Source organism: Sciurus carolinensis, chromosome 13 (genome assembly GCF_902686445.1).
Source record: "Sciurus carolinensis chromosome 13, mSciCar1.2, whole genome shotgun sequence".
Classification (NCBI taxonomy): Eukaryota; Metazoa; Chordata; class Mammalia; order Rodentia; family Sciuridae; genus Sciurus; species Sciurus carolinensis.
Window position 1 is genome coordinate 87,298,471 of NC_062225.1, and position 26,766 is coordinate 87,325,236.

The 26,766-nt window shown below is 45.5% G+C and overlaps 1 protein-coding gene across 1 annotated transcript in view; it reads left to right on the forward strand.

The window, feature by feature from the left end:
- Nol10 (nucleolar protein 10) overlaps positions 1–17,910 on the forward strand; it is a 92,419-nt gene extending 74,509 nt beyond the window's left edge. The window contains exons 18-21 of the mRNA XM_047523315.1: positions 3,884–4,057; positions 4,315–4,559; positions 13,862–13,964; positions 17,045–17,910. Of these exons, the coding sequence (XP_047379271.1) occupies positions 3,884–4,057; positions 4,315–4,559; positions 13,862–13,964; positions 17,045–17,164 (642 nt within the window). The 3' untranslated portion in view covers positions 17,165–17,910. The remainder of the gene's footprint in view (positions 1–3,883; positions 4,058–4,314; positions 4,560–13,861; positions 13,965–17,044) is intronic.
- Positions 17,911–26,766: the final 8,856 nt, after the last annotated feature.

Genomic DNA, 26,766 nt, shown 5'->3' on the forward strand with positions numbered 1-26,766 from the left:
CCAGAGAAGGAAGCCGGGATAGGGGAAGCAGCCAGGAAACCTGCAGGAGGTGGGCATGCTGGGCTGTGTGCCTTTTCCAGGCTAGACTCCGGCCCAGACTGCTGGCTGCTTGGAGAGCCCTTCAGACTGGAAACTGGGGTTTGTAGTCCTGGGGAATTTTCCTGAAGAAAAAAAAACCAAATAATTTTTCCTTGGCGATCCTTGGTTACTTGTTCATAGTGAAGAGTGAGGGAGTTAGCTGTGTGAAAACTCAGAAGTGGGGATAGGCCAAATGTCTGAGGAAGGTCTGGCATCAGTCAGTATCTCAGGTCTTCTCTCAGCTGCTCAGGGCTTCCCACTACGGGGTGAACACTAGTCCCATCCTGCTGGCAACTGGCGTTCTGAGAATCTATAGCTGCACATTCTGAGCAGTTGAGGGGTGCTGTGGTGGACCCTGTCCACTGGGACAGGCATGAGGCTGAAGAGCTGGTGTGCTGTGGCAGGCATTCCTCCTGTGTTACTACAGTGAGGCAGAGTGTTGATGGTAGCCATCCTGCTCAGACCTGCAGATGCACTTCTTGGGCTCTGGTCTGAACACTGCTTTCAGATGGTTTCCAAATGTTGCTGGTAGGTGTTGAATATGTGTATATGTGTGTTTATGGGGCAGATCACTAGCCAGACACTTGCCTACTGCTACAGAACATCACTTACTATGCCTTATCCTGCACACCCCCCTTTTTAAAAGACAGCTGTGAAAACAATTAGACCAAGAAAAGTCCCTGGGGGAACTATTTTTTACAGCTGGGTCAGAAGCGTTTTCATTTTACAATGGTTGATCTAAAGCTTGCCTGTCTTAGGCAATGCAATTTATTTTAAATTAAGAAAAGCATCTTAACACCAGCAACAGGGCCTGGGGTTGTAGCTCAGTGGTAGAGCACTTGTCTTGCATGTGTGAGGCACTGGGTTTGATCCTCAGCACCACATAAAAATAAGTTAATAAAGATATTGTGTCCATCTACAACTAAAAAACTTACCTAAAAAAAGAACGTCAGCAACATATTCTTTTTAACATTTTCTCTCTTATTTATTAAATGTGATTATTACTTTAGTTAATACAGTAAGATGCAAAGAAAAATTTTCCTATTGCTGTTTTTTTAACCTAAAAATAGGCACGTGGCTATTGACTTGAGAGTATCTGGATCTTCGGCAGTTCTCTTGTCTGCTGCCTGAGAACCTGTTCCTGACACCTGACGATGTCCTGCACAGCCCAGATGACTCTCTTGTCCCACGCTCTTGTCCCAGTCTTAAAGGGAGTGTCGTTCCCCTGTCCCATGCTTTGTCCCAGTCTTAAAGGGAGTGTCGTTCCCCACCTTCACTCACCATGCCTTTTTCCCAGTGCTCCAGTGGTGGGTCCCCATGTGGGTAACCCAGATGTCTAGTCTAGTATAGTCAAGAGATGCTAGAGAGCCGTTTCTAACCCTGCCTTTTGTGTGCGTGCGTGTGTGTGTACACGTGCAAGCGCGCCAGGGATTGAACCCAGGGGTGCTTAAGTTGTTGAGGCTGGCTTTAAGCTTGTGATCCTCCTGCCTCAGCCTCCAGGTTGCTGAGATTACAGGCATGCGCCCCTGTACCCAGCTTCTAACCCTTCTTTGATCCCTTAACCCTCCCATGTTGCCCATGGCTGCATCTCTCATTTTGTACCTCAGAAATGTACCTCAGTAAGTCTTTCCTGAACCTTTTATTCCCATCACCCTTGTTCAGGCCCTGCCTTTTTCCTGTCTCCTAGGCTGGCCTCTTGGTTGTCCTCAGTAGCCCACCTTACATCCTTAGAGCAGTTAGTTGTGTTTGTCGGCATGGACCCCTGAAGCGCTCCTCCTCCTCTGCAGTGGCTCCCCCAGACCTTCAGATTAACAGTGGTGGTGTTTAGAATCCCTCACAGTCTGGCCTGATCAGAAATGCCTGTTTGAATTGCCAGCTTCTGTGTCATCAGAGGCCTTGCCACTCCTCAGTATTTCTTCACGTTTCTGCCTGTTGAAACCCACTTGTTCCTCCAGCCTCCTCCCTGACGCCATGTCCCCTGGAGCCTTCCTGGGTGTCTCGTGGATCACGGCACCTCTCTGAGCACCTTCAGCTCTGTTGCACTTCCTTCATGTGGGGCCTTGTAGCAAGCTTTTTGCAGATTTTTTTCTTCCTCAGGAGATTGGGGTCAGGAACTAGATCTTTCTTGTCGTTGTTTCTTTCTTGGCCCTAAGTTGGTTTTAGAAGCAGTTTGTAATCAGGGAAGACTTGTTGAAATCTCCATCTCATACATTTTAGGTAAGAGCTTATCAGTTTTTAGGTACATAAAAGTAATAAGCCACATTCCTTAATATCTGAAACATTTCAAGATATTTTTGTAGATCTGTCACCAATAGTGTTCAGAACTCAGCTACTTATATAACCTTATTTATTCTCAATCCGAAAAATAGCCAGTAAAATAAAGCGTATACAGTTGAGCTGGAGTCCATCACAGGCTGGCTTTGAGCAGCTCTGTTCATGGCTGTTTGCTCTGGTTCGCAGTCCATCCTGAGCTGGTGAGTTTACCTGACTTCCAGGCCCATAGCTTACAGGTAAAGTGTAATAAGAGCTGTCAAGTGAAATTGCTGTCATCTGTTTTAATGTACAGGTAAGTTTATAATACATTTTAGGAAACTTTCTGTTTAAAATGATACAAATAGAAAGGAAGTTACTGTCAGCCCTGAGTTATCCACGTGAGTCTTAGTAGCCAAAGTTATTACGTGGAAAATACCCTGTGTCCTTTTAGAACAATTCAGTGGCCTAGGGAAGTGATCCAGTGAAGTCATCCTGTAAGGGTGGAAACATCCCTGCATTTCCAAGTAACTTATTAGAGTTGAGAATTTACATTGCCCTCTCTCCTCACCTGCTGTGTCAACCAACTCTAAGAAGTACTTCTAAGAAGTTGCAGGTGTTGGAGGACTTGCTTATTTCAGTTCAGTGTTGTAGCTATGCTTATATAACCTTATTTATTCTCAATCTACTTATTTATTCTCAGCTACTTATATAACCGTATTTATTCTCAATCCGAAAAATAGCCAGTAAAATAAAGCATACACTTTATTTTATGGAGTCCATCACAGGCTGCCTTTGAGCAGCTCTGTTCATGGCTGTTCAGCTACTTATATAACCTTATTTATTCTCAATCCGAAAAATAGCCAGTAAATAGCCGTGTCCCCCCACCACTATATATATATATATATATATATATATATATATATATATATATATATATATATATATATATATATATATATATATTTTTTTTTTTTTTTTTTTTTTTTTTCTTCTTTGTAAGGATTTTCATTTTGTTTTGTGGTGCTGGGGACTGAACTCAGGGCCTGGTGTGTGTTAAGTAAACACTCCATCACAGAACTCTTTCCCCAGGCCCTTTATATTTTGAAATAGGGTCTTAATGGAGGTTGGCCTCAAACTTGTGATCCTCTTGCCTCAACTGCTGCCTGGAATTACAGGCATGCACCCACATCACCCAGCTCAAAAGTGTTTCTTGACACTAAAAATAGTAATTGAAGAAATTCTTTCTGATGTGTATTGAGCATAAAGTTAACCAAAAAAGTTCACTCTTAGCTCATTATGTATAATCGCCAGTACCATAGATCAGCTGCCAAATAGATCAGTAGAATTCATTTTGTTGGTAGGAGATAAAACCTAGAGTCAATTAGAAAGTTCTGGAAACTAGTTCTAAAGAAATTACATGAGATTATAATTTTTGCCTCATGCAGCTTATTAACTTTACAACTGAGTGGATGTTCGTAAGCCATCTTTCTGGTCAGATTTTATTCAGATCTTAGCTTAAATTTTTATATACTTTTTCCTGTTTTTCTTACAGAACCTTCCTAGTATTCTCACTGATGATCGATTTAAAGTTATGTTTGAGAACCCTGACTTCCAAGTAGATGAAGAAAGTGAAGAATTTAGGCTTTTGAACCCACTTGTTTCAAAAATTAGTGAGAAAAGGAAGAAGAAACTAAGGCTCTTAGAAGAACAAGAACTTCGTGAAAAGGTAAAGTACTCTTTGCTCCTATTTCTTTAATATAAAGTTTTCCATGTAAATTAGGAATACTTGAGGTGTGGTCAGTTCCATCTTAGTGGCTTGGCTTTCGGCCTAGGAGTGTAGCTTATTTAATTAAAGGCCTTTTGTTCCTCTGTGTGTGATGGAGTGGTGTCTTGAACTCGAATGGACTGATGCTATTTAAAAGAATAGTGGGACAGTATTTGGTTGGGGGAATGGAGCTCTCCGCTTACCATTTTTAATTTCAGGAAGAGGAGGAAGAACCAGAAGGAAAACCAAGTGATGCAGAGAGCTCGGAGAGTTCAGATGATGAGAAAGACTGGGTGGAAGAGGTCAGGAGACAGCGCAGGCTTCTGCGGCAGGAGGGAAAGACGACGCGGCAGCAAGTCCAGGAGGACCAGCAGACGGTCCTGCAGCCCCAGTTCTACGAGATCAAAGCAGGGGAGGAGTTCAGAAGCTTCAGGGACTCTGCCACAAAGCAGAAGCTGATGAAGTGAGTAGTGCCCCCTGAGTGGTAGCCAGCCTTGGCACCCTTGTCTCCCTTATTGCTCACGGCCCTGGATATGGTGCATCCCCTTGGGTAATGGGACTGCGGGGCAGAGGCAAGGATGAAGGCAGGGTGGCCTTCGAGGAAGTGATGCCAGGGAAACCGCAGGTGGCCCGGAGGGAATGCCCTGGTTTCTAGCTAGTTTGTTCACTTACCTTTTTGAAGTGTAGTTTACCTGCAGGAAAGCACAGGGTGAACCCCTCTGAGTGTGGATAGATACATGTTAGAACACTTTTAAGCTACAAAAGGCACACTCTTCTGTTGTCCTTGTTTTTCCCATCAGTGTCTCTAACCCACAGGTATTTGTCTTCTTTCTTATTTATTTATTTATTTTGATTCAATGTACACATATGGGGTACAACTGTTGTTTCTCTGGTAGTGCACAAAGTAGAGTCGCACCATTTGTGTAATCATACATACACATAGGGTAATGATGTTTGTCTCATTCTGTTATTTTTCCTTCCCCCAACCCCTCCCCACCCCTCTTTTTCCTGTATACAATCCATTCTTCCTCCATTCTTGCCTCCCTCCCACCCCCATTATGTATCATCATCTGCTTATCAGAGAGATCATTTGGCCTTTGGTTTTTTGTGTTTGGCTTATCTCACTTAGCATGATATTCTCCAACTGCATCTATTTACCTGCAAATGCCATAATTTTATTCTTCTTTATGGAGTAATATTCCATTGTGTTTATATACCACCATTTCTTTATCCATTCATCAATTGAAGGGGATCTAGGTTGGTTCCACAATCTAGCTATTGTGAATTGAGCAACTATGAACATTGATGTGGCTGCATCACTGTAGTATGCTGATTTTAAGTCCTTTGGGTATAGGCAAAGGCATGGGATAGCTGGGTCAAATGGTGGTTCCCAGGTATTGGTCTTGTTCCAAGTTCTACAGATCAGAGGTTTGAAACCTTTTGAAAGTAGTAAATTATAGGTAACTAATTAGTTGCCTATTAACAAAGTTATTTTTTAAAAAAAATTAGAATCACAGTTATGTTTACCCTATCTCAGTTTTTTTGGTTATGAAAAGTTCACTTGGAAAATTTGCCAGATATTTTAAGTCTTTATCAGGAAAATAGATTTTCATAAAAACCAGTATTCTAAAGTTGTTGAATATATAGTGGTGGAGAGTGGCTGCCCAGGGCTGGAGGAGAGGGGCGTGGGGCGGCACTCAGGTGTCAGGGACTCCGTGTTGCAGTCTGGGATGGTGGAGGTGTTCTGGAGGCAGGCGGAGGCAGTGGGCGCACAGCCGTAGGAATGTGGCTAACGCTACCAAACTGTCCCTTCGAGGTGGTTAAAACAGTATGTTTTATGTTATAAATATTTGCCATCATGAAGACAGTCAAACTTCAAAAAGGAAGTGGTATTGTTTGGACAATTTTCAGTTGTCAGTTGCCTCAGCAGGGAGCAAGGTAGGTCCTTGAGTCCATTTGAGAATCCCTAGGCAGAGTATGGATAGTCAAAATTTGGTGTGCTCGATGGTCACAAGAGACGTCTGGAAAGAAGAGCTGGGACGTGACAGGAGCAGCCGTAGAGAGGGTGCGAGGAGTGGGCAGGGCTGCGTCTGTACCTCGTGCTCCTCCAGTGCCAGCTTCCCATTCAGGAGGAGGAGCAGCATGGGAAGGGTGGCAGTGAACAGGCTGAGTTGTTCCCTGGATCCGTCGTGCCTGTCTCGTCGCTCCTTCACCAGCTTCCAGCACAAGCAGGGACACCAGATGTTAGAGTCCTTCCACGTATAATCCAGAGCCTCCCAAATTCTGGTTCTGATTAACAGAAGATATGTTGGTGAATGAAGAGCTAGTAATATTCCTGATATCTCTCAAAGATGTTTTCTTTGCCTACCAGCCTCCCTGTTTTTGAAGTGACTTTCTTGAGATGTGATTTATATAACACACAGTTCACCCACTTAATGCATGCGGCTCATGGGTTTTTAGGATAAAGTTGTGTAACTGTCACCATAATCATAGAACAGTGTCATTACCCCAAAAAGAAACCCCATGCCTCACTAGTGATCAATCCTTGTTGACCCCACCCTTCCATCTCCCAGATCTAGGGAACCGCTCTACTTTCCTGTTTTCATATATCACCTGTCCAACATCTCAAAGAAATGGAATTGTATAAGTATGCATTTTGTGTCTGACTTCTTCCCCTTAGCACAGCGTTTTTATGTTCATCATGTTATAGCATGTATTGGTACTTTTATCAAATAATATTCTAGTGTATGGATAATTCACATTTTATTCATCCATTTATCAATTTATGGGCATCTGGCTTGTGCCCACTTTTTGACTGTGAACACGTGGATACACTTTTGCCTGGATACATGTTCCTGTTTACCCTGGGTGTATATCTAGAATGGAATTGCAGGTCATATAGCAGTAGTTTGCCCTTCTGAGAAACTGCCAAGTGGTTTTTCAAAGAGCTGTGCCATTGTGTATTGTCACCAGCGGTGTGTGCAACCCCACTTGGTATGACTGTTATTCTTAGGTGTTTTATATAGAATCCTGCTCAGAAGCAGGGGAGGTCTTCTGTTTCAAGTGGGTCTGTGGAATGAGTTTTTTGTTAGATTATCTGATATTTTTGTCTTGCTTCATTTACTACCTAGAATAGACACTTGATAAATACTCATTGAAAGGGTGACTCTTCTGCGCCCCAACTACACATCAGGCAACTCAGGAACTCTCCCAGTCAAGATCTGCTGAAAAATGGCTCATTTCTCCAATAGCTCACAGAGCAGGAAAGATGAGGAGCCATTGTTTGGAGCATAACCATGGTACTGGGAGGCTGTGATTTGGGATGGGGCCATGACTAACAACACTAACACTCTTCCTTCTGCCTGTGGGTTGCAGCAGGATATTAATGTAAAAAATAAACAAGATAAAAGTGTCATGTTTAAGAATAAACAATAGGTGAGTGAACCTTCTGCAGTTAACCACTCTTACTAAGTTAAGCATTCTTCTCTAGAAGACGACCTGAATAAGAAATAAGACTTCCGTGAGCCAAAAAGAAAAATCCTGTTGTTTGAAGTAATAACCCTCTGGTATGAATAGCCTGCCATTTGCTAGCCTTTGGCACAAACTGCTTATTGAATTCTAGTCATGACTGGATTATTGTGGCAGATCCTGAACTTGCAGTATCTTAATATTATTTAATGAAACATTGAACCATTATTCTTCAGAGAACTGAAGCGACTCCTTTTGTTTATTCTACGAGTTACTACAAGGTGATCAACAAAAGACAGCATCAAAATTGAATGCCTTGTATTTGAATGTTCACCTGGACTTGCCCATCTTGAAAATCATTTCTGTAAAGGAGAAAGCAAATAGCACACAGTAGCTCAAGTGAGTTGTCCTCTTTGCTCGGCACTGTCGCATGCTTGTGGATAAACACACGTGTCTGTCAACATAGGTTTTTTGTGCCTTGCAGTTAGCCAACTTTATTTGTGGAGTGTTCATCCACTTATCCGCCTCCCCTCCCTCCATCTGTTTGTGAAACATTCATCAGGGGCCTGTGTGAGCCCATTGCCACCCTAGACCCCAGGGAGGGGAGGAAAGGCCTGTACCTAGGGCCCCCATGTCATAGCAGATGTGGTCTGAGCTGTGAGGAGTCCTGGTTGAAGGGCAGAGGGCAAACAGGGCTTGGTTTGGGGGAAATTAAGGAAGTCTTTGTGAGAGGTCACATTGGAATGGTCTTTTGAAAGGTGCAGACTCGAGCACTTAGCACAGGGTGGGGAGTTGGGAGGAACTTTCCAAGGGGAGAGCAGGAGCCATGGGCAACAGTGGGCCTGGCCAGTCCTGGGAAGCCGGGAGACTGTTCAAGAGTAACATGATTAGATCTACTCCAAGCCCTCTGCCAGTAATGTAAATACTTTTATAGTAAACACAGTATGTATTTGTTGTAAAAAAAATAAATAAATAAAGTGAAAACATAGAGGCACAAAAGGTCCCTATTTCCAAGAAACTTGTAGCAAAATATCTTAGTTTTTGAAAAATTAAAGAGGAGAACCTGGACACAGAGATCAGTTCATAGACCGTCACGGTGGTCCTGGACAGAGAGGGGCTGACTGTGGGGTGGGGAAGTGGAACCACAGTGATCACAGAACTGCGGGAGAGTGGGAGGAGAACGGGCACTACCTAAACACTGTTCGGCTACTAATGTGAACACGGAGGAAGAAAGGAGCAGTCAAAATGCCATTAAAGTGTCTAGCATGTTGCCACCGAGGTGAAAAATAGAGAATGAGAACAGGCTTGAGGCTAGAAGTGGTGAGCTGGGAGAACCTGACGACGCGTGTTCTTGAGTCTGACGAGCCGTTTGCTTGTGCTGAGACAGTACAGGTGTGTGCAGTAGTGGCTTGACTCTTAGAGCTGGCACACATCTATTGCTTCTCCAGGGCTGAGTTCAGATTCAGAGCCAGATGAGAAGATGGGCATTGAACACTGTGGAGCTGTCAGAGAGGCAGGGGAAACGTGGAGTGTGCACAGGAGCTGGGGGTAGGGAGGCCAGGAAGCGCCGCAGGGAGGATTGCCTCCTCACGACTTTCTCAGGCAGACCACAGGTCTGATGATGGATGGGAGATTTAAAAATATTGTGTGAACAATTAGTGTACATGATTGTTCCAAGAAATCTGGGAGTGAGGAAGGAAAAAAGTAACGGAATGAATCAAACATCATTACTCTATGTAAATGTATGAATATGCAAAGGTATGCTGTTACTCCATGTACAAACAGAAACAACTTGTATCCCATTTGTTTACAATAAATATAAATTAAAAAAAAAAAAAGAAGTCTGGGAGTGAAAGAAAGGAGTCAACCCAATAACTTGAAGAAGGTGATTTGTCAGTGGTCTGAGTGGAATCACCATGGGAAAGTGGAGAAAGGACAGAGTGGAGTCCACTGTCGGAGCGGGGTTTGTTAAGGAGTCAGAAATAGGACCAGAGCCCTAACCAAGGCAATAGCCTTGAAGAGAAAGAGATACACCTCTTCAGAGCCACCGGGGAGAGAAGCAGCATGCGTGAAAAGAATTGTGTTGAGGTGGGACGGTTGGCAAGTCCGTGCTCGCTGGCCGCAGTTAGGGTCTGGGCACTTGGGCCTTTTCTGGTGTCTGGAGCAGCCGTGGCCTGCAGTAGCATTGCTGATGCCTGCGTTGGTGAGCAGAAGAAGCGTCCTTAAAATCCCCAGCATTCCAGTCGATGAGCATGTCTCCTCTTCCTGGGTAGTAAATACTAGCTGCTGGGTGGCCCCTTCAGTTCTCTTATGAAAGCAGTCTTTGAAGTGTGTACCCTGTGGTAGGTCCTGGAAATTCAAAGATTTTTAAGACAGCTCCTGCCCTTGAGGACCTGTCTTCCCTGGGGAGCTCAGCAGCTCCTGGTGAATTTCTTGTCCTGACTGCATGGTCCACTTGAATTGACAGTGGCTCGTTTTGCACCTCAGCCAATTTTCCACGCTGACAGCGTCTGGAGCTGAAGTTATGTATAAAGCATTTTAAACGTCTTATTTTGAAAATAGTTTCATACCAAACTTTAAATGTTTAAAAAAAGAGATGACGATTAAGTAACATGTACGGTGATCTACCAGCAGTCAGCGTGTGTCGCTGAAGGGTGAGCTCTCCTGAGTCCTTGCCACATGCCACTGTCCTCCCAGCCCGCCAGCTGTGTGCACTGCCATGCTGGTCCACACCACCTACGTGTAGTTGTGGCTTCTCTTCCTTATCATGAATGCATCAGGTTTATCACATTGTTTAACTTGCCCTTTCATTTTAACAGTAAGACTTAGACATTTTCCTGACGAGTATAGTAATTACCATCAGTAGTTACACATGAGTTACGTCTTCATCAGGAGCGGAACTTCATCAGGTGGTTGTGCCGTAATCACGTGACTGTAGTGGGTAGGTTGTTTCTCCTTTTTCTCTTACCTTTTCACAGTTGTGAATTCACAAAACATTTCTTTGCAGTATATTCTAGTGTTGGACGTAGCCGGATCAAAAGAGGGGCGTGAAGCTGCCAGTTACCCTCTGAAGTGCTCCAGCACTGTGCCCTCCCAGCAGGGTGCCAGGCCCTCCTCTCAGCAGATCCTGGCAGATTGTAGTTATGCTCAGATCGGGGCTCAGATTTCATGGTTGCTTGAATTTACATCCCTTCAGTAGGGCCTTTGAAGCAACCTGTGCAGACTGAAGGCATTGAAATGATTTTTAGCAACCTTTACAGTGTAGGGGAAGATTTTTCAAAGTTAGTCAAACAAACTACTTCAAGTTAAATTTTAAAAACACTGAAAACCTCATTTCTTTGTGGGCTCTGTTTCTCCACTTAACTCTCCTGAATTCTGAGGAATGTACCTTTATGTTGTCCCCTGCTCCTCTGCTTCCTCTTCCTGCCAAGTGATTAAAAATTTAGTTGAGGAGCATTATTTTTAATTAAATATTCCTACTTAAAGAAATTGTAGAGTATGTATTTTAAAACCTCAAAGAAGTCAGTCACTCAGCTTTCCTGGGCCGTCTCCTGTCAGGTTTGGTTTTTCCCCTGTAGCTGTTGTACCAAGACCCCCGTACGGATAAGTCAGGTTCTCCCCGGGAGCCCTCTCCATTCGGTACTGAGTAATGCCACTTCACCTGCAGCCTTTTGGAGCCTGGATCTGGTTTCTTAGCAGTCACCATCAATTTGAAGGGATTTTGTTGTTATCATTCACCTTGTCCCAATTACATTTTTTCCTAAAATACTTTACTGTCAATTAGAAAGTCCCACAGTGCCTGCAGACTGGCAGCCTGGGCTGGAGGAGACAAGGGGCTGAAAGGCAGTGGTCCTCCTCACGCGTGCTCCTCCGGGGGTTTCTGCAGAGGTGTCTGGCTCCCTCTTAAGTCCTCTCTCACCAGAGCCACTTAAGTGGAAAGCGCTGAACCACTGTGTAGCAGCCACGTTCAGCAAGCCGAATTTCAAAGGGAGGGAAGTAGGACTCGCCTGTGTAGAAATCTCCACACAGTCCCCGTCTGTGTCTGATCTCCTGCCATGGCTCATTCTAAAACTCAGCTCGTCTCTCCAAGCAGCCGAGACAGAACAAGTTTTTACAAGTGCACATCGAAAGCACATCGAGAGAAAACCAGAATTTATGTGCCCTATCACGGAGGAAGTAAGGTCATTCTTGAAAGAGTAGTAATTTCCCACAATTTACTTGAAAAGTCTTTTTCTTCGCAAATTAGTGTTCTCTGTGTCCCACTTTGTCTCCATGACTCCACAGCTGTTCAGAATCCTGTTAACTTTGAAGCTTGGAGTTTATAGCTGTGAAAGGAAAGAACAAAAATGAGATAAATGGGTGAGGAATTTGCTGGGGCCAACAGTGCACATGCGTGCTGGAGACAGCTGACGCTTCACTTTTGAATTCTTGTTTAAAAAAGAGCTACGTTAAATCTTAATTTTGTTCTGTTTGTCACGTGGAAACTTGTCGTTTGGAACACTTAATGGACTTGTTTCCTGAACAGAACTTTATGAATCAAGTGTGGTCTGACAGTACCTGGAAGGAGAAATCCTGCCATTGGAATCTGGGTTTCATGATCAGATCCCCGCATGGCCTGGGGCGAGTCATCTCCCATTTTACCTTCTTTTTCCATCTGTAAAGGATGAATACTTCCGTCTCAGGGATGTTGAAAGGATTAATTAGTTCGTCTGTAAAGAACTTTGAAGATGAAGAGTGCTCTAAAAGTGCTTCTTAATAACATTATTGCTTAGAAAAGAGTGCCATTTTTCTGCTAACCACTTTATGTCTCAAATTACATAAAGAAAGTATGTTTAGTACATTACTCGTAGTCATAAACTAGGTATAAATTTCTCATGGTGTGAACATCAAACATCAGTTTCAGAATTTTGAAAGGAACATTGCTTTGTCCTATGGATCCTCTAGAAGTTGCATTCTACTCAGTTACTAGTTGTGAAAGCCATATTGCAGGGAAAAGAACCATTTCACACAAATCAGTCTTTTTAAAATTCCATCAAGTTTTTAGTGTTTATTCCCAACACTGAAAGGGTTCATTCATCTTGGGTTGGTGCAATGAGAGTAGGTAGGAAGGGGAAGTGTGTGCTTGTTCAAAAAGGTGATAGAAAAGGAAATTGCATCTTCCTTCTTTCCTTTCCTCTCCTGTCCTCTCCCAGTCTCATCACAGGGGTGGGAATGTGTTGGTTCAGCTATTTCTAGAAGAATCAGCTGTCTAATCTTTAGGCTTCATTCAGGTTTCTTGTCCTCTCAAGTAAGTTAAAAAGGACCAAAGTTCTGATTCATAATTAAACATTCTTATAGCAGCATGCAATGGAATATTGTATAACTTGTTAGACATTCAAATTTAACACTGGAGGAATTCTCAGTTATACTAATGATCATGAAGTGCAGGGCACAACAGTGACAGGCATGGATTGTTGAAAGTGATCCAGAAGAGTCTGGAAAACATGATCAAGAAATGAAATGGGATTTAACTCTGGGATAAAGTGTGTCAGAATGAACAATTCAAGTTACAGCAACTGAAAGGAAAGACTAGAGATCCAGCAGTGAGCACAGTGGAATCAGATAGTGTTGATCCGAAGTATGATTGCTTTTGTTTTCTCTGTGTCGTTAGACGCATCCATGTTCTGAGCTGCTCTTGCTATAAGGTGGTGACTTACAGGACTGAGTGAAGGAGAAATCAGAATGACCATAGCTCTTCTCTGTGGCTCGACCTGGAGGCCTTCGTTTACATTCATTCCTTTGTAGGCAAGTTGCCCAATACGCACATACATACCTCAGTTGTGCATAGCTTAAGTAAAAATGCTTAGGATCAGCATGCCACCAACCATTACAGTAAGTTAGAGGCTTCAGAAATAGATTGCTCGTTGTATTTATGTGGCCTCACAAATATGATTTAGTAAGATAAGTAGCAATCATCGAAATTTTTGGTACTACCCCTTAAAATTTTTTGGAACCTGGGCTGAAGAAGCAGGAGACAGAAGGAGAGCGGTCCTCCTCACATGTGCTCCTCCAGGGGTTTCTGAAGAGGTGTCTCTCTCCCTCTTAAGTCCTCTCTCACCAGAGCCACTCAAGCAGAAAGTGCTGAACTGCTGGGTAGCAGCCACATTCGGCAAACCAACTTTCTAAGTAGAACTTCCTAGTGGGTGTTTTTGTCAGTCACAAAGTCTTTCCTCATGAGATCAGTCTTAATTACACTGGTTTCAAATGACAAATCAGAACATAATGCTAATTAATGTCATTCCTTTCAACTTCCTACAGCAAAACCCTTGAAGATCGTTTGAAACTTGAAGCTAAAAGTGGGACATTGAATGTATCAGATACCACTGTTGGCAGCAAACAATTGACGTTCACGTTGAAGAGGGTGAGTTTTGTAATGTTGTTTTTTAATTTACAAAGGAAAAACAGCCTCTAATAGTTTCCTGTGTCCTCTACCCTCAGGCCTGCCTTCCCAAGCTTCCCCCATGGAGGAAGCTGTTTTGCCTTTTCTAGAATTTTCCCTGCAACCAGAGCCCCTGCTGGTTGACAGCCAGGAGAAGCAGTGCTAGGAAATTACTGGTGGCCTCGGGGAGGCAGGTCTTCATGACCCGGAGTTGGCTGTGTTGGCACTAAGCCAGCCCTCTTGGTTTCTGGGTCCCTGCGGGGCCTGAGGTGCATCTGTATAAAGCAGAAGCCCTAACCATCTAAGGATATAAAAGAGTATAAAAGACCAGGAAGCGGCGAGTTCTCAACCTCCATGGCAGCCCCGTCCGGCTCACTTAGATGCTGTAGTTTCCCAAGATGAATCATTTGCCACTGGTTTTTATTTAACCAACTGTAGTAAGGCCTGTTACATATTGTAAAGGAGGAATAAGCTGCTCAAATATCTTGCTTTTAACTGATGGGTGAAATGACATGGTTTCACTTCTCTAAAAATTTTTATCATTCATCGCCTGTCCTAAATATAGGCACCAAGTAGACAAGAATGACAAAGATTCCACCTCTCTTTGCTTTTTAAAGTACAATTTACATACCAGAAGACTCTCTTTTAAAATATATATAGCTCACTGATTTTTAGTAGATTTGCTGCATTTCGTGACCATCACACTGATTAAAACCACCAGAGTGTGTTCATCACCTGAACAAGAAACCCTGTGCCCTTTAACAGCACCTCCGTACTCTCGTCCCACCAACCCCTGGTGACCACTGATCTACTTGTCTCTGTAGATTTGTCTGTTCAGGACACTGCACATAAAAGGAATCATACGGTGTTTTCTTTTGCATTTGGCTTCTTAGCACAGTGTTTTCAAGATCTATTCGTGGTGTGCCATGGATCAGAACTTCTTTCCTTTTGCGACTGAGTAATACTCCATTACGTGTTTATACCACATTTTGCTTTTCTGTTCATCTGTTGACAGACACTTGGGATGTTTCCCTTTTTTTGCTATTGATGAATAATGCTGCTATGAAAATTCTGTGTAAGTTTTTAGATGAACATATTTTTCATTCTCTTGGATACATTCCTAAGAGTGAAATGGCTGGTTCACGTGGTTACTGTTTAACTTTTTGACAAACTGTCAGACTTTTCCCTACACCCTCACCAGTACTTGTCATTGTCTGTCTTTTTAAAATAGCCGTTCCATGGGCAAAGCGGCATCCCATTGTGATTTTGGTTTGCAGTTCCCAATGACTCAAGATTTTGGGTATCTTATCATGTGCTCAGCGGCCATTTGTATGTCTCCTTTGGAGAAGCCTCTGTTCCTGTCCTTCATCCATTCATTTCTGATACTCCTCGAGTTTTCCCTGACTGCAGCCAGAAGGCCGGCTGAGTGATAGAAGCTTTTTCTTCTCAGTGCAAGAAGCTCTTCAGTTTCTTCTGTGTGGAGCAAATTCACACTTGTGTGTTTATCACTGAAGCTAGAACTGCGTTCAGAATGGCTCTGTGCCTGTGCCTCGTTTCGCGTAAACTCTGTACTGTTTGGCATTTCTTGATTTTGGCATTTCTTGATTCCCTTGTCTAACGTTCAATGAAGTCAAGTGGGGAGGGCGCAGCCTCGCTAGGCTGTGCTGAGTGGAGTGATAGCTGTTTTCAAGAGCGAGGAGACTCGGCCTTTCCTCCTGTTTTTTTTTTTTGGGGGGTGCTGGGGATTGAACCCAGGGCCTTGTGCTTACAAGGCAAGCACTCTACCGACTGAGCTATCTCCCCAGCCCCTCCTCCTGTTTTTTAAATTGGAAAGTACTGAGGTGATTGTCACTTTGAAAATAAGATGGCTCTGAAATTATATAGAAGAAATACTCAGAGTTGCTTCAGATGACCTCCAGGTTGGATTGGGATTGCTCTGGACTGCACAGTAGGAAGGTGGACAGGGACAGGGACAGGAGGAAGAGAGGGCAGCTAGGTAGGTGTGCAGGTTTCGCATGTCTGCAGGGTGGCCTCTTGCCCCTGCACCCTCAGCGCGGCAGGCTACTCAGGCAGACACGCGTGCGCACTTCCACCAGCTGCCCAGGTTGGCGGGAGCTCCCACACTGGGTCTGCGTCATCTCAGCCGTCAAAGGCGGTGCAGCGCTGGGGCTGAGCACAGCGCCGCGAGCATGTAAGCTACGTCCTCTGCTCCTGATCTGCATTCCCAGCCCCATCAAATGAGGGGCTCCTTTCATTTTGGATTCTGCATTGATTCTAAGAATTTCTGCTCAGAGCAGTGACTAGTCACAGTGAGGAATTCCAGTTCTTTTGGGAACACACGAGGACTGAGAACACGTGGGTACTCCCACAGCCATCAGCCCAAGGGTCCCTGTGCTCCTGTAGCTATGAACCCATGGAGTCTGCCAAGCTCCTGTCCTGTTTAATGGTAGCAAACCTCTACTGTCAGCGGTTTTTTTTTTTTTTAAACACCCGAAAATTCCTCTGGTGAATGAGTGTTTAATCAAACTCCCATACAAGTATTTCCTGATTTAAGATGATGTGGATGAGCTCTTGGTTCTGACTTCCTAGCAGAAGGCTTCTGAGAGAGGAGGCGTCTGATAAGCGATGGCACCTTCTTCCGGTGGCTCTTGGGGGCCCTTATAAAGCACATCAAGAGTGTTTGTGGGTTCATCAGAGTGGTATGTTGGGGCACTTCTCCTCTTGCCTGGCATTTAGAATTTCCACTTTCAAAGCAACACTGGAAGGTGCTTGACTGGAATGTGCAAGGCCCTGGGTTCATTCCCTAGCACATGCCCCACTCCCACCCCCGCCAACAAGAGTGAGAACTTGGACTTGATCCTGCCACTCCTGCCAACAGAGTCAACTCCGGTGCTTGTTGGAACCAGGTCGGGTAGCCACACCACGTGCCTCAGCCAGGCAGCCTTTGTCAGGAGGCAGGCCCTTGGGGGCGGGGGTGGGGTGGTTCTCCTCTTGCATTCTGAGGTCACCAGAAGGGGCACTGCCTTTTCTTTTTCTCTGCTTATTTTATTTTCTCTATTTAGTCAGAACAGCAGAAGAAGCAACAGGAGGCTGAGAAACTGCATCGACAAGAAAGGAAGAAGCTCCGTCGTTCGGCTGGTCACTTGAGGTCCAGACCCCAAAGAGGCCGGCCATGGCATTGAGTGTAGAACTGACCTGATGTGACTAGGAGGGACTGCATCTTCATACCTGGTCCTCATGAGGACATCAAACCAGACGAGGGGGTGCATGTGTTCAAGCCGCACGTCAGGGCTGGTGCACGCAGGTCAAGGTTTGGTGCCTGGGCCCCCATGACCGCCCACTCGGTAGCCCCTAGGGTGCTTTTTCTAAGTCATTGCTACTTATAATACTGTCCTTTTCACTCTTAACCAAGTAAACCAGGTTGTTGTTTTTTAATGTTTTAAAAAGTGTACCATGAGGTAAACTTTATCCTGTTCAGAAAAAAAAAGATTTATCATGTTCCTAGGGATCTTTTCCTCACAGATCTACTGACATTCTCCAGTAAGCCCCTGGAAAAACCATTCCTGTGTTACCTGGTGCCTGGGTATTGACCCTGTTTGAGTTAATAGGTTGGTATTGATAGGTTGTTTTGCTTGCTTATATATTAGTTTGGGATATTTTAAAACTATTTTTATACCAACAGCATAAATTAATTGTAATAGCAATAAAAAAGAAATGGAAGCTACTGGTTATTCTTTCAACTTGGTATAAGATTAAATAGGTTGTTTTTTCTTTTCCCCCTTGTTTTAAGTATAACTAGAGATAAACTTACTATAGGAAACATTTAGAAAAATAAACACACCTGAAATCCCAGCAAGTTGGGAAACTGAGGCAAGAGGATTACAAGTTTGAAGCCAACCTGGGAGATTTAGAAAGACCCATTCTCAAAATAAAAAGGAGATTGGAACAAAGTTCAGTGGTAAAGCACTTGCCCAGCATGTGTGAGGTCCTGGGTTCCATCCCCAGCACTGCAAAAATAAACAAATTTAAAAGGACCAAGACTGTCACTTGGTGGTAGAGTATCCCTGGGGTCAATCCTCAGTACCAGAATAAAACAAATAAAATATTTTCATTCAAATAGCCTCTTTGAGTCAAAGCCCCGTCCCTTAAGTTAATTTGAAATTAACTTTGGTTTCTGTAGTTCTTCACATATTGTGATTTTTAAAGATGACTTTATGGAGGTTTTTAGTTTTGTTTTTTATGTACAAGCAAAATTGTCTTTGGGCTGTTGTCGATAGAGTTCTACTTGAAATGGCGCAGGCCAGAGGGGAGGTTCGTTCACATCACCGGGCTCGGGAGCACCTGAGGCAGGCCGTAGAACTCGGTGTGCTCCCCTCCTTCCCTTCCTCCTGGTGCAGTGTGGTTCTGTTCTCTTTCGATATCCCCCTTCTCTTTCCTCCCCATCATCTCTGCTGCTCTGTGCAGGCTCCCCAGGGAGAGGACAGTGTAGGTCACGCGTCCACTTCTGTGGTCTGTGAGGTGAAATCTTTCCAGGAAAAAAACGTGTGCTCTGTGGTGGGGGGGCGGGGCGTGGACAGGCGCAGTCACCAGACCACCCTCCTGACCTGCAGGTCTAAAATCCTCTGGCCATTTCAGTCCCTGCAACCACTACTTTCCTGGCTGGCTGCTTGCCCCAGAACTCCTGTCCATGATCCAGCCCTAGAGGACAGGACCTCAGCTTCCAGTTCTCTCCCAGTTTCCCATACTGAGATGGAGCTTCAGAAGACCTTGGGGAGGGAGTCCCCGGGAATTGGGGATAGTGCTCTAATCTTAGTTCTTGAGGCCAGGCTCTTCCACACCTGTCCTGGCTTTCCTGGCCCCTCTTCCCTCCTTTGGGGACCTCCTTGTTCTCTGGTATCAAGTCCATGTGCTGTGCTGCAGGTTACCAGAGGGTGTGCATCTGCTCTGTTAAAGAGGCTCTTACAAATCAGGGAGGACAGACCACTGGCAGGAGGAGGTGTAGGGACCAATTCTGGACCTGGAGGCTGGTGACATGGGGAAGGCTGGGGTTTGGCACCACTGACCCAGGGTCGAGTCCAGCTCCCATGCTTCGTTTACTTAGGTCGTCTGAGTCACATCCACACCTGGGAAGGCAGCCTGACCTGAGAGTGGATGGGCAAAGGGATGCCTCGCACAGCCCATGGTGCTCCAGCCCCAGAAGCACCTCCCACACCCTCTGCTTGGCTCAGGGCCACACGTGTACCTCTAAGCCCAACATAGTCTTTAAAAGCCAGGCTTTCAAGAACAGAGGTGCCTCTCTGCTTTGCTTCTGGGGAATCCCTGAAGGATAGCTGAGGGTCTGAGCCAGGTCTGTGATGGACATTTGAGAACTTGCTGACCAATACTCCTTCTAAGTCCTACTGTTCGAGCTTATTGCCCTGATTTTCTACCTGTTGAACCCTTAAAATAGACCTATCTCCTCAGGGCTGAGTCCTACAGTACCCGTGGTAACCCCTACATGCCTTTGAAGTTTCCTGTTTTAAAATTATTACACATATTTTGTACCATACTCCATCATTTTTCTGTGTCTGTGATGTATTAGTTGCCAGCCTAGGAAATGACCTTGTTTCTCCTGGGCCTCTAACGGCGAGGTGCTCCCCAGGGGTATTCATGAACCCGTAGGAGAAGCTCGGCCTTAGAACTGGGGTAGCAGGGCTTGGTTCCCCCGTCAGCAGTATGCCAACAGTATACACATCTGTTTGGTAATGTATGTGGTGTCACCCATGTGTGCTGTTCCTCAACTCGATTTTATAACTAATATGTCCATTTTCCCAAGTTGGAACACGCATTGGGAAACCTGCTCAATCTTTTCTGAGAGCTTCAGGGATATTTCATTCTATGACTAGGCTGTAATGTATCTAACTCTGCCTATTTAAGATTCCCCCTAAAAATGTACAGAAAGGATCTTTTAAGAATCCCTTGTATAATGAATATAACCTAAGTTATTTTTTAACATGAACATAGTAGCTTTAGAAAACTTTGTATGTGACAAAACAGTGGAAGTATTTCAGTTTTCATTGTCTTTCCCCTTTGTGAGACTTTAGAGAGATTTCTGTTATTAGTATAGTGTTTTGGCTTCCTGTTTATCCATCATTTGTTATAAGAGCAGAAACAAATATTTTATAACATACTGGTACTAATCTTAACAATACCTTAGCACCATTTAATGGGGTGTTTTGTTTTGCCTGCAGTAAAAATTATTGAGGTTCCTAAGACAGTTGTCTGGGTTCTCCATCTCTTGTGAATGGCCCATAGCATTATTTCTCGCTTCCCTGAGAAGAATGGGCCGTGCAGGTTGAGGGTGACAGTGCAGGAAGCCCAGTGGAGTGGAGGCGGCCTGACTAGGGAGCCAGCACATGCCCCACGGGGGTGAGGGTGGGGTTGCAGAATTTGCTGTGGTGTGAATGTGGAGGATGCAGGGAGGAAGAAGAGTAGGTGTGAGTGCGTGGCCCTAACAGTGACAGGGAGGGAGTTGCCCTCCATAGCCCTGGGAAGCCCCAGCAGAAGCAGACTTAGAGTTGGGGGTAAGGAGGAATTCTCTGGAGATTGAGTTAGATCATGTCTCTCCTTCCAGAATCCCCCAGGGTGTGGCTTAATCCAGCCCCTTCCCTTGGGCTCCCCTCTGCCTGTTGGTGCAGTCAGGACACTGACCTTGCTATTTCTAGAACATTCTGGGCATTAAGCCAGAGCCTTTGCGGTTACAATTCCCTTTGCTGGAGTCCTCTTCCTCCCCAGCTGTCTCATGTGGCTCTCTGACCTGCCTCAGGCCAGGAGCACCCTATTTTAGTGGCCACACCACACTGCCAGCATGCCCCACCACCTGGATTGCACATGGTACCCAACATAACAATGCTTTAGAAAAATCTCACTGTGGAGACCATCAGACACATAACCACGGTAGAGCAGATAATGGCCTCCCTGGAGCCGGCATTAGCAGTCCACAGTGGATCCCGTTTCCCCTTTGCTCCTCCCAACCGCCCTGTCACTTCGACTCATTTAGTCTCAGATGTCATGCAGTCTCACCATGAATATTTGCAGAGGTTTCCTGTTTCTTGTTGTCTCCTGTGACCAGAATGTAAACTCTGCAAGGGTGGGGAGGGATTTGGGGTCTGTTCTGTTCAGTGTTGAGTATCTGGTGTCTAGAACAATACTTAGTGAGTAATAACTAGGTGAATAACTCAGGTGAGTTAAAAGAGGACTAAGGATTGAAACCTCTTTTAAATTTGGAATTTAATACCAGAGGGATACTAAATTTTATTCCAAAGGGGCAATTCTTATTTGAGATCTGTTCCAGAAGGGCCTGGATTCTGAAAAACCTAAATTGGAGTAGTTAAGGAATGGGGGAAAAGGAATCAGAAATGATCAACATTAGTTTTTGATACAGGGGGACAGAAGACAGGACACTTGAGGTCCAGAGAGCATTTTAAGATGAGAGAAATTCCAGCATGTCCGTATGCCACTAGGAATGATCCAGGAAAGGGAAAAAGTGAAAACCAAAGAGTGAGTGAGTATAATTCCTTTAGTGACATCCCAAAACATGTGTAGTGGTTATATATTGCTGCATAACAAATTAACCCAAAATGTGGTGGCTTCAGATGGCAGTTGTCTGAACAGTTTCAATGGGTCAGGAGTTCAGGAGCTGCTTAGCTGGATGGTTCTGACTCAAGGTATTTTTCTATTCTTCCCTGTTCCGTTTCCTTTACCCCCCCCCCACCTCCAAAACAAGTTCACCCATTAAATTGATTTTACATCCCACAAATGACTCTAAGGGCTAGGATGTAGCTGAGTTGCAAAGTGCTTGCCTTGCATACGTGAAGCCCTAGGTTTGATCCCCATTTCCAAAAAAGAAGACAAAAAAAAATACCCAACCACAAAAGGCTCCAAACCCAAGTTGAGGGTCATTGCTTACTACCTGAATAGATTAATTGTAACTCTTGCACTCCAAGGGTACGTTGACAACGCCCACTGACATTTGTCCCAAATGTGTAATTATTGCTGTTTCTTGTCATGTGATCAGTTGTGTAGTACAACATTTTGCTGGAACTTCATGAGGATTTAAATATTTTTTAGCTGTAGATGGACACAATACCTTTATTTATTTTTATGTGGTGCTGAGGATTGAATCCAGTGCCTCACGTGCGCCAGGCAAGTGCTCTGCCACTGAACTGTAGCCCCAGCCCGTGATGAGGATTTTTTTAAATCTTTCAAAGTTCTATCCTCAGCATAAGTTGAATGCAGAATAGACTTTATGGGAGAACATTTATGGTTTCATGCAAATGTTAAAAGATTTTGTGGTCCTTAGGTAAACTTGCAGTGCACACAAAAAATCCGTCTGGGTTTTTTGGTTAATTCGGTTTGAAGTGATTTTCAAACCTAGCTTTACCTGCGTGGCCATGGAGTTGAAAAGTCCAAAGTAAATTAATGCATGTGCCTGGGGTGACTGAATTCTCAGAAATTTTGGAAAAAGATAGCAAGTATCTGTATAAGTACTACAAGTAAATATTTGATAATTTCTTTGACATCCCTAAAAAGTTTATATACAAGTTGATGTAATGTTTTTTTCTTGCCTTTGGGAAATGGCTTTATATTTGGAGTTTCCTTATATTTAGGCATCTATAGTAACTTTATTTAGGTCACTACACATCTCTTTGAACATGAGGGGAGAATTTCAGCCCTAATTTCTATCCTTTAAGTTAATTTTTCATTCTTGTCAATTTCACAAAATTAATTAATGCAACAGAAATCTGGCAGTTAATATTTAAATGAACTATTTTGAGGACATATGTGACTTCCTATTCAAAACACCCCAAGTTCATCATGAACCCACAATTGGTGAAGCACAACTAGTTAGAAAACATGAAGTCCTTACCTCACAAGTACAATGTCCTGAAGCAGGACCCCAGGCAGGACAGGATGGCAGTGTTGTGGCCTCCGAGCCTTGGCCCCTGCAGGTGGGTGGGCGAGGCCGTGCTCACCGGACATCCTGCTTAGTGAGAGTTCCCATAGTACTTAGGAGGAAGTCCTAAGTGCTGGTCAGTCAGTTCCAGACCCTGTTGGTGATTTTCTAAGCCCAGATGTAACTTTGAAACTGAGGGTGAGAGAGAAGCCAACTATATTTTTTAGTAGCCTTGGGTTTCTTTTAGATGCAGTACAAAATGAGTCCTAGACTCAGTATTTGAAGGGTCAGGGATGCTGGCCTGAACGCCTGCCTGATTGGTTTTTCATCTGTCCCTCGCAGCTCCCTGCCCATTTCTGCTTATGCTCCCCAGGCGACCAGAGAGAGACCTTCACAGGAACTCTCCTCATGCCTCCACTCCCTCCCTCCTGCCCTCTAGGGCTCCACAGAACAAGTTTGCTCCTAGCGGCCACTCTGTCCCTGTTGGGAACCCACGTTGGGTGCCAGGGCATCCACTCTAGCTATAGGGACGGGACTGCCTGGCCTCTGTCTGCTTTGCTCCTCTGCCCTCCGTTCCTTGGTCGGTGCTTCTGTGGTGCCTCGCCTCCCCCCACAGAGAAACGCATTCTGGGATTTCTTCCTTAAGCCTTTCATTCCTCCTCCTTTCACAGTCACCTCTCTCCAGTGTTCCAGGGTCACCTACCAAGTGTGGCCTGCTGGCATCTCGAGCTCAGCATACTCAGAACAAGTTTTCCAGCCTAGACCTTTGTTCCTCTTCATGGCCAGTCCAATGACCTGAGGTAAGAGGCCTGATCATCCGAGCACTGTGGCCACTCTGCAGGCGGCTGGACAGAAGGCCTTGCTCTCCCGGCGCTTCCATTTGCACAGGGAGACAGACGTGTCCTGTCAGCACAGTGAGATAAAGTGCTCAGCGGGTGAGGGGAGCTGTGGCAGGGCCTGAACGAAGTGCACTGGCCATGTGTTGGCCAGAAGGCCAAGGAGAATGTTCTAGGCAGAGGTTCTAGAGCTACTCTCAAGCCTCTGAAGGGCTTGTAGAACACGGTTCTGCCTCAGCAGGTCTGAGGCGGGTCTAGAAAATGTGCATTCTAATGTCACACACAGTGCTGCTGGCCATGAGGCTCAGCAGAGACCCAGGGTAAGGTTTGGTGATGCTCAAGGAATAGGCCTTGACCACTGCGGGGAGGGGGGCAGGTGCCGCTTGGTGTCAGCTGCTTGTCCCTTGAAACCCGAGGGTGAGTGCTGGCTGCCCGGCCTCTGTGGTAGCTCTGCTCTCTTGGTTCCTGCCACCTTGCACTGCTGGCTTCTCTGCAGATCCACCTCAGCGCTTCCCACGGCCACCACCTCTGTTCCCTCCACAGCTCCTGACCCAGCAACCTTTGCACACAGATGACAGCAAAGTCTGGGATCCCCAGACTGGGCTGTGGGAAACTCTAATCCTTTAATGATGGAGGACTAAAAATTCAGGATAGAGTCTGATTCGTAAAAACAGAAGGAAACAGGAGACCTGGGTCTGGCCCAGACTTGCTTATGGCTGATTTGCCAGTTAGTGGCGAAGTCGCTTAACTCACCCGTTCCTTGGTGTCTGCATCTGTAAAATGGGTTTAATAGTATCTGTCCCCTAAAGACTTCAGAGGATGTTTGTGGAGCTTAATGAGTGAGGTCCATTAAACTCCTCAGAAGAAAGGTGTAGCTAAATACAAAGCATTATTGTAATTAGCTCGCAGGTTCTCCAAGCCAGGTCGAATCTTGTTTTAAGAGGGTACCATGACAACAGGTTTGCTTGAAAAACACATGTTTAAAAGGCAGGGCCATAAATCTCACCATAATGGGTGAATTTTATTTTGCTGGTTTCTGTCTTAATTGGGAGCCACATAGTCCCTTACCAGTTGTCATGTGGCAACAGCCAGCCATTGCCGCTGGTGCTGACTTCTGCCTCTGTACTCCGTACACACTCCCGAGCACACACTGAGCACTTCATCAGCATTGTTGAGTCAGTAAATTCATAGTGCCTGGCACTCAGTAGGCTCAGGTTGACTCTGGGCTGTGTGGAACGAAGATGGTGCTGGTATTGCTGCTGCTCATGCTCCAGGCAACCAGTGGGAGACGTATGTGTAGAAAGAAGTGTATTGTAAGGAATTGACTCAGAATCATGGAGGCCGAGAAGTTCCAGGACATGGGGTTGGCAAACTGGAGGCCCAGCAAAGCCAACAGGGTAAGTTCTGGCCCTACCATCCCAGGCTCAAGACCCACATTTCAGACTAATCTGAAGGTAGGCAAGTCCAGCGTCCCAGCTTCAGTGTCAGACAGAGATGGCAGATTGTCCCTCATTCCACCTTGCCTTCTATCCAGGCCTGCCTCAGTGAGTTGGGTGAGACCTTCACGTACTGTGACGGGCACTCTGCTTGCTCAGTCTGTGGACACCACCTAGTCAGGGTGGCACAGAATCAACCATCACACCAATATGAACCACACCCTGGTGATGTGACTTGAGAGGCTGGTTCTCAGTGCTGGACACGTGTGGTCTCATCTGATTCTTAGGTTTGGATTGACCTCCTCTGACTGCTAGCCCTTTGACCCAAGGCAAAGTTCTCCCTCATCTAGGCCTCGCTCTTGTCATCTGTACGATGGGAATAATAAGGGCACTTGCCCCACAGGTAACGTCAACAGCTGCACCGTGGCACGGGCATCAAAGTCTGGTGGACCTCATTATCCTCATTTCACAGGTGGGATTCAGAGCCCTGCCCAAAGTTCATGGCTCCTTCACAAACCATGATCCATTTGTCCTGCCACCAGGTGGCTGATACCCTGGATCCAGAGGTGCTCGACTCACTGCCTGACCTTCTCAGGTACTTGGGGCAGGCATCCCTGCCCAGTCCCTGTGACTGTGCTCACAGACACCCCGGCAGAGGGAGGAGCTTGAGCACACACACAGCTTGCAGGGGGTGATGCTCTGGAGCCCCACATTTAATAGTGTTCATGGAATCATTGACACAAGGAAGTCAGAGAAAATCCAGTAGAAAGGTGGCTGCTGTAGGCTTTCCTAGCAAGGGAATTCTTCAGCCACCTTCATGGCAGTAATTATGAGTTGTCCCTTGTATCAGTTTGAGAAAGCTGTGTTGGAGCACATTTAGGAGATCAGGCTTTGCACCAACTAAGGAGGAAGGTCCCAGGAGCTCAAATCTGGTCATACAGAGCCCTGACACCCATCTGTGATGGTGGCCATGCCAAGGAAGCCTAGGGCCGAGGGGTCAAGATCTGCCTGGAGTGAGACAGAGCCAGAATTTGAAGGCAGTGAGGCCAAACAGCAAGCCCTTGGGGATTGGGGCCCACAGTAGCAGCCAGGGACCAACAGGGTTGGGCCACCTTGTGAAGACTTGAGCTGAACTGGAAGGAGAGCAGGAAGGGAGACAACGGACTGTGACCGACATGGAGTCCTGGGATCTCCCGCCAGAGTCTTCCTGCAGATGAGAAGAAGCCTGCCGCAGGGCGAGATGAGTGGCCCTGGTCGGCCCACCAGCCTGCAGAGCAGCAGAGGCTGGGAGCCGCCGCCTCCTTCCTCCTCGACAATTAGGGTGCCTGCTGGCAGGTCTGCTGCGGGGCATCTCCCGTTAATGGTGGATCATTCCAGACCTGTGGGCCTCTCTTCACCCATGAGGGGTGTTCTCCTGCCAGAGAACGACCAGGAAAAGCTTTGAAGAGTCTCTTAAGACATTTCTGCTGGAAAATAATTATTTTCCCTGGGGGCTTGGCCTAGCAAGCAGGGTCATCGCCTTTCATGTAACCAAGCAAAGCTGTGCTCAGGGAAGGAGCATCTGCTGTCCTCAGACA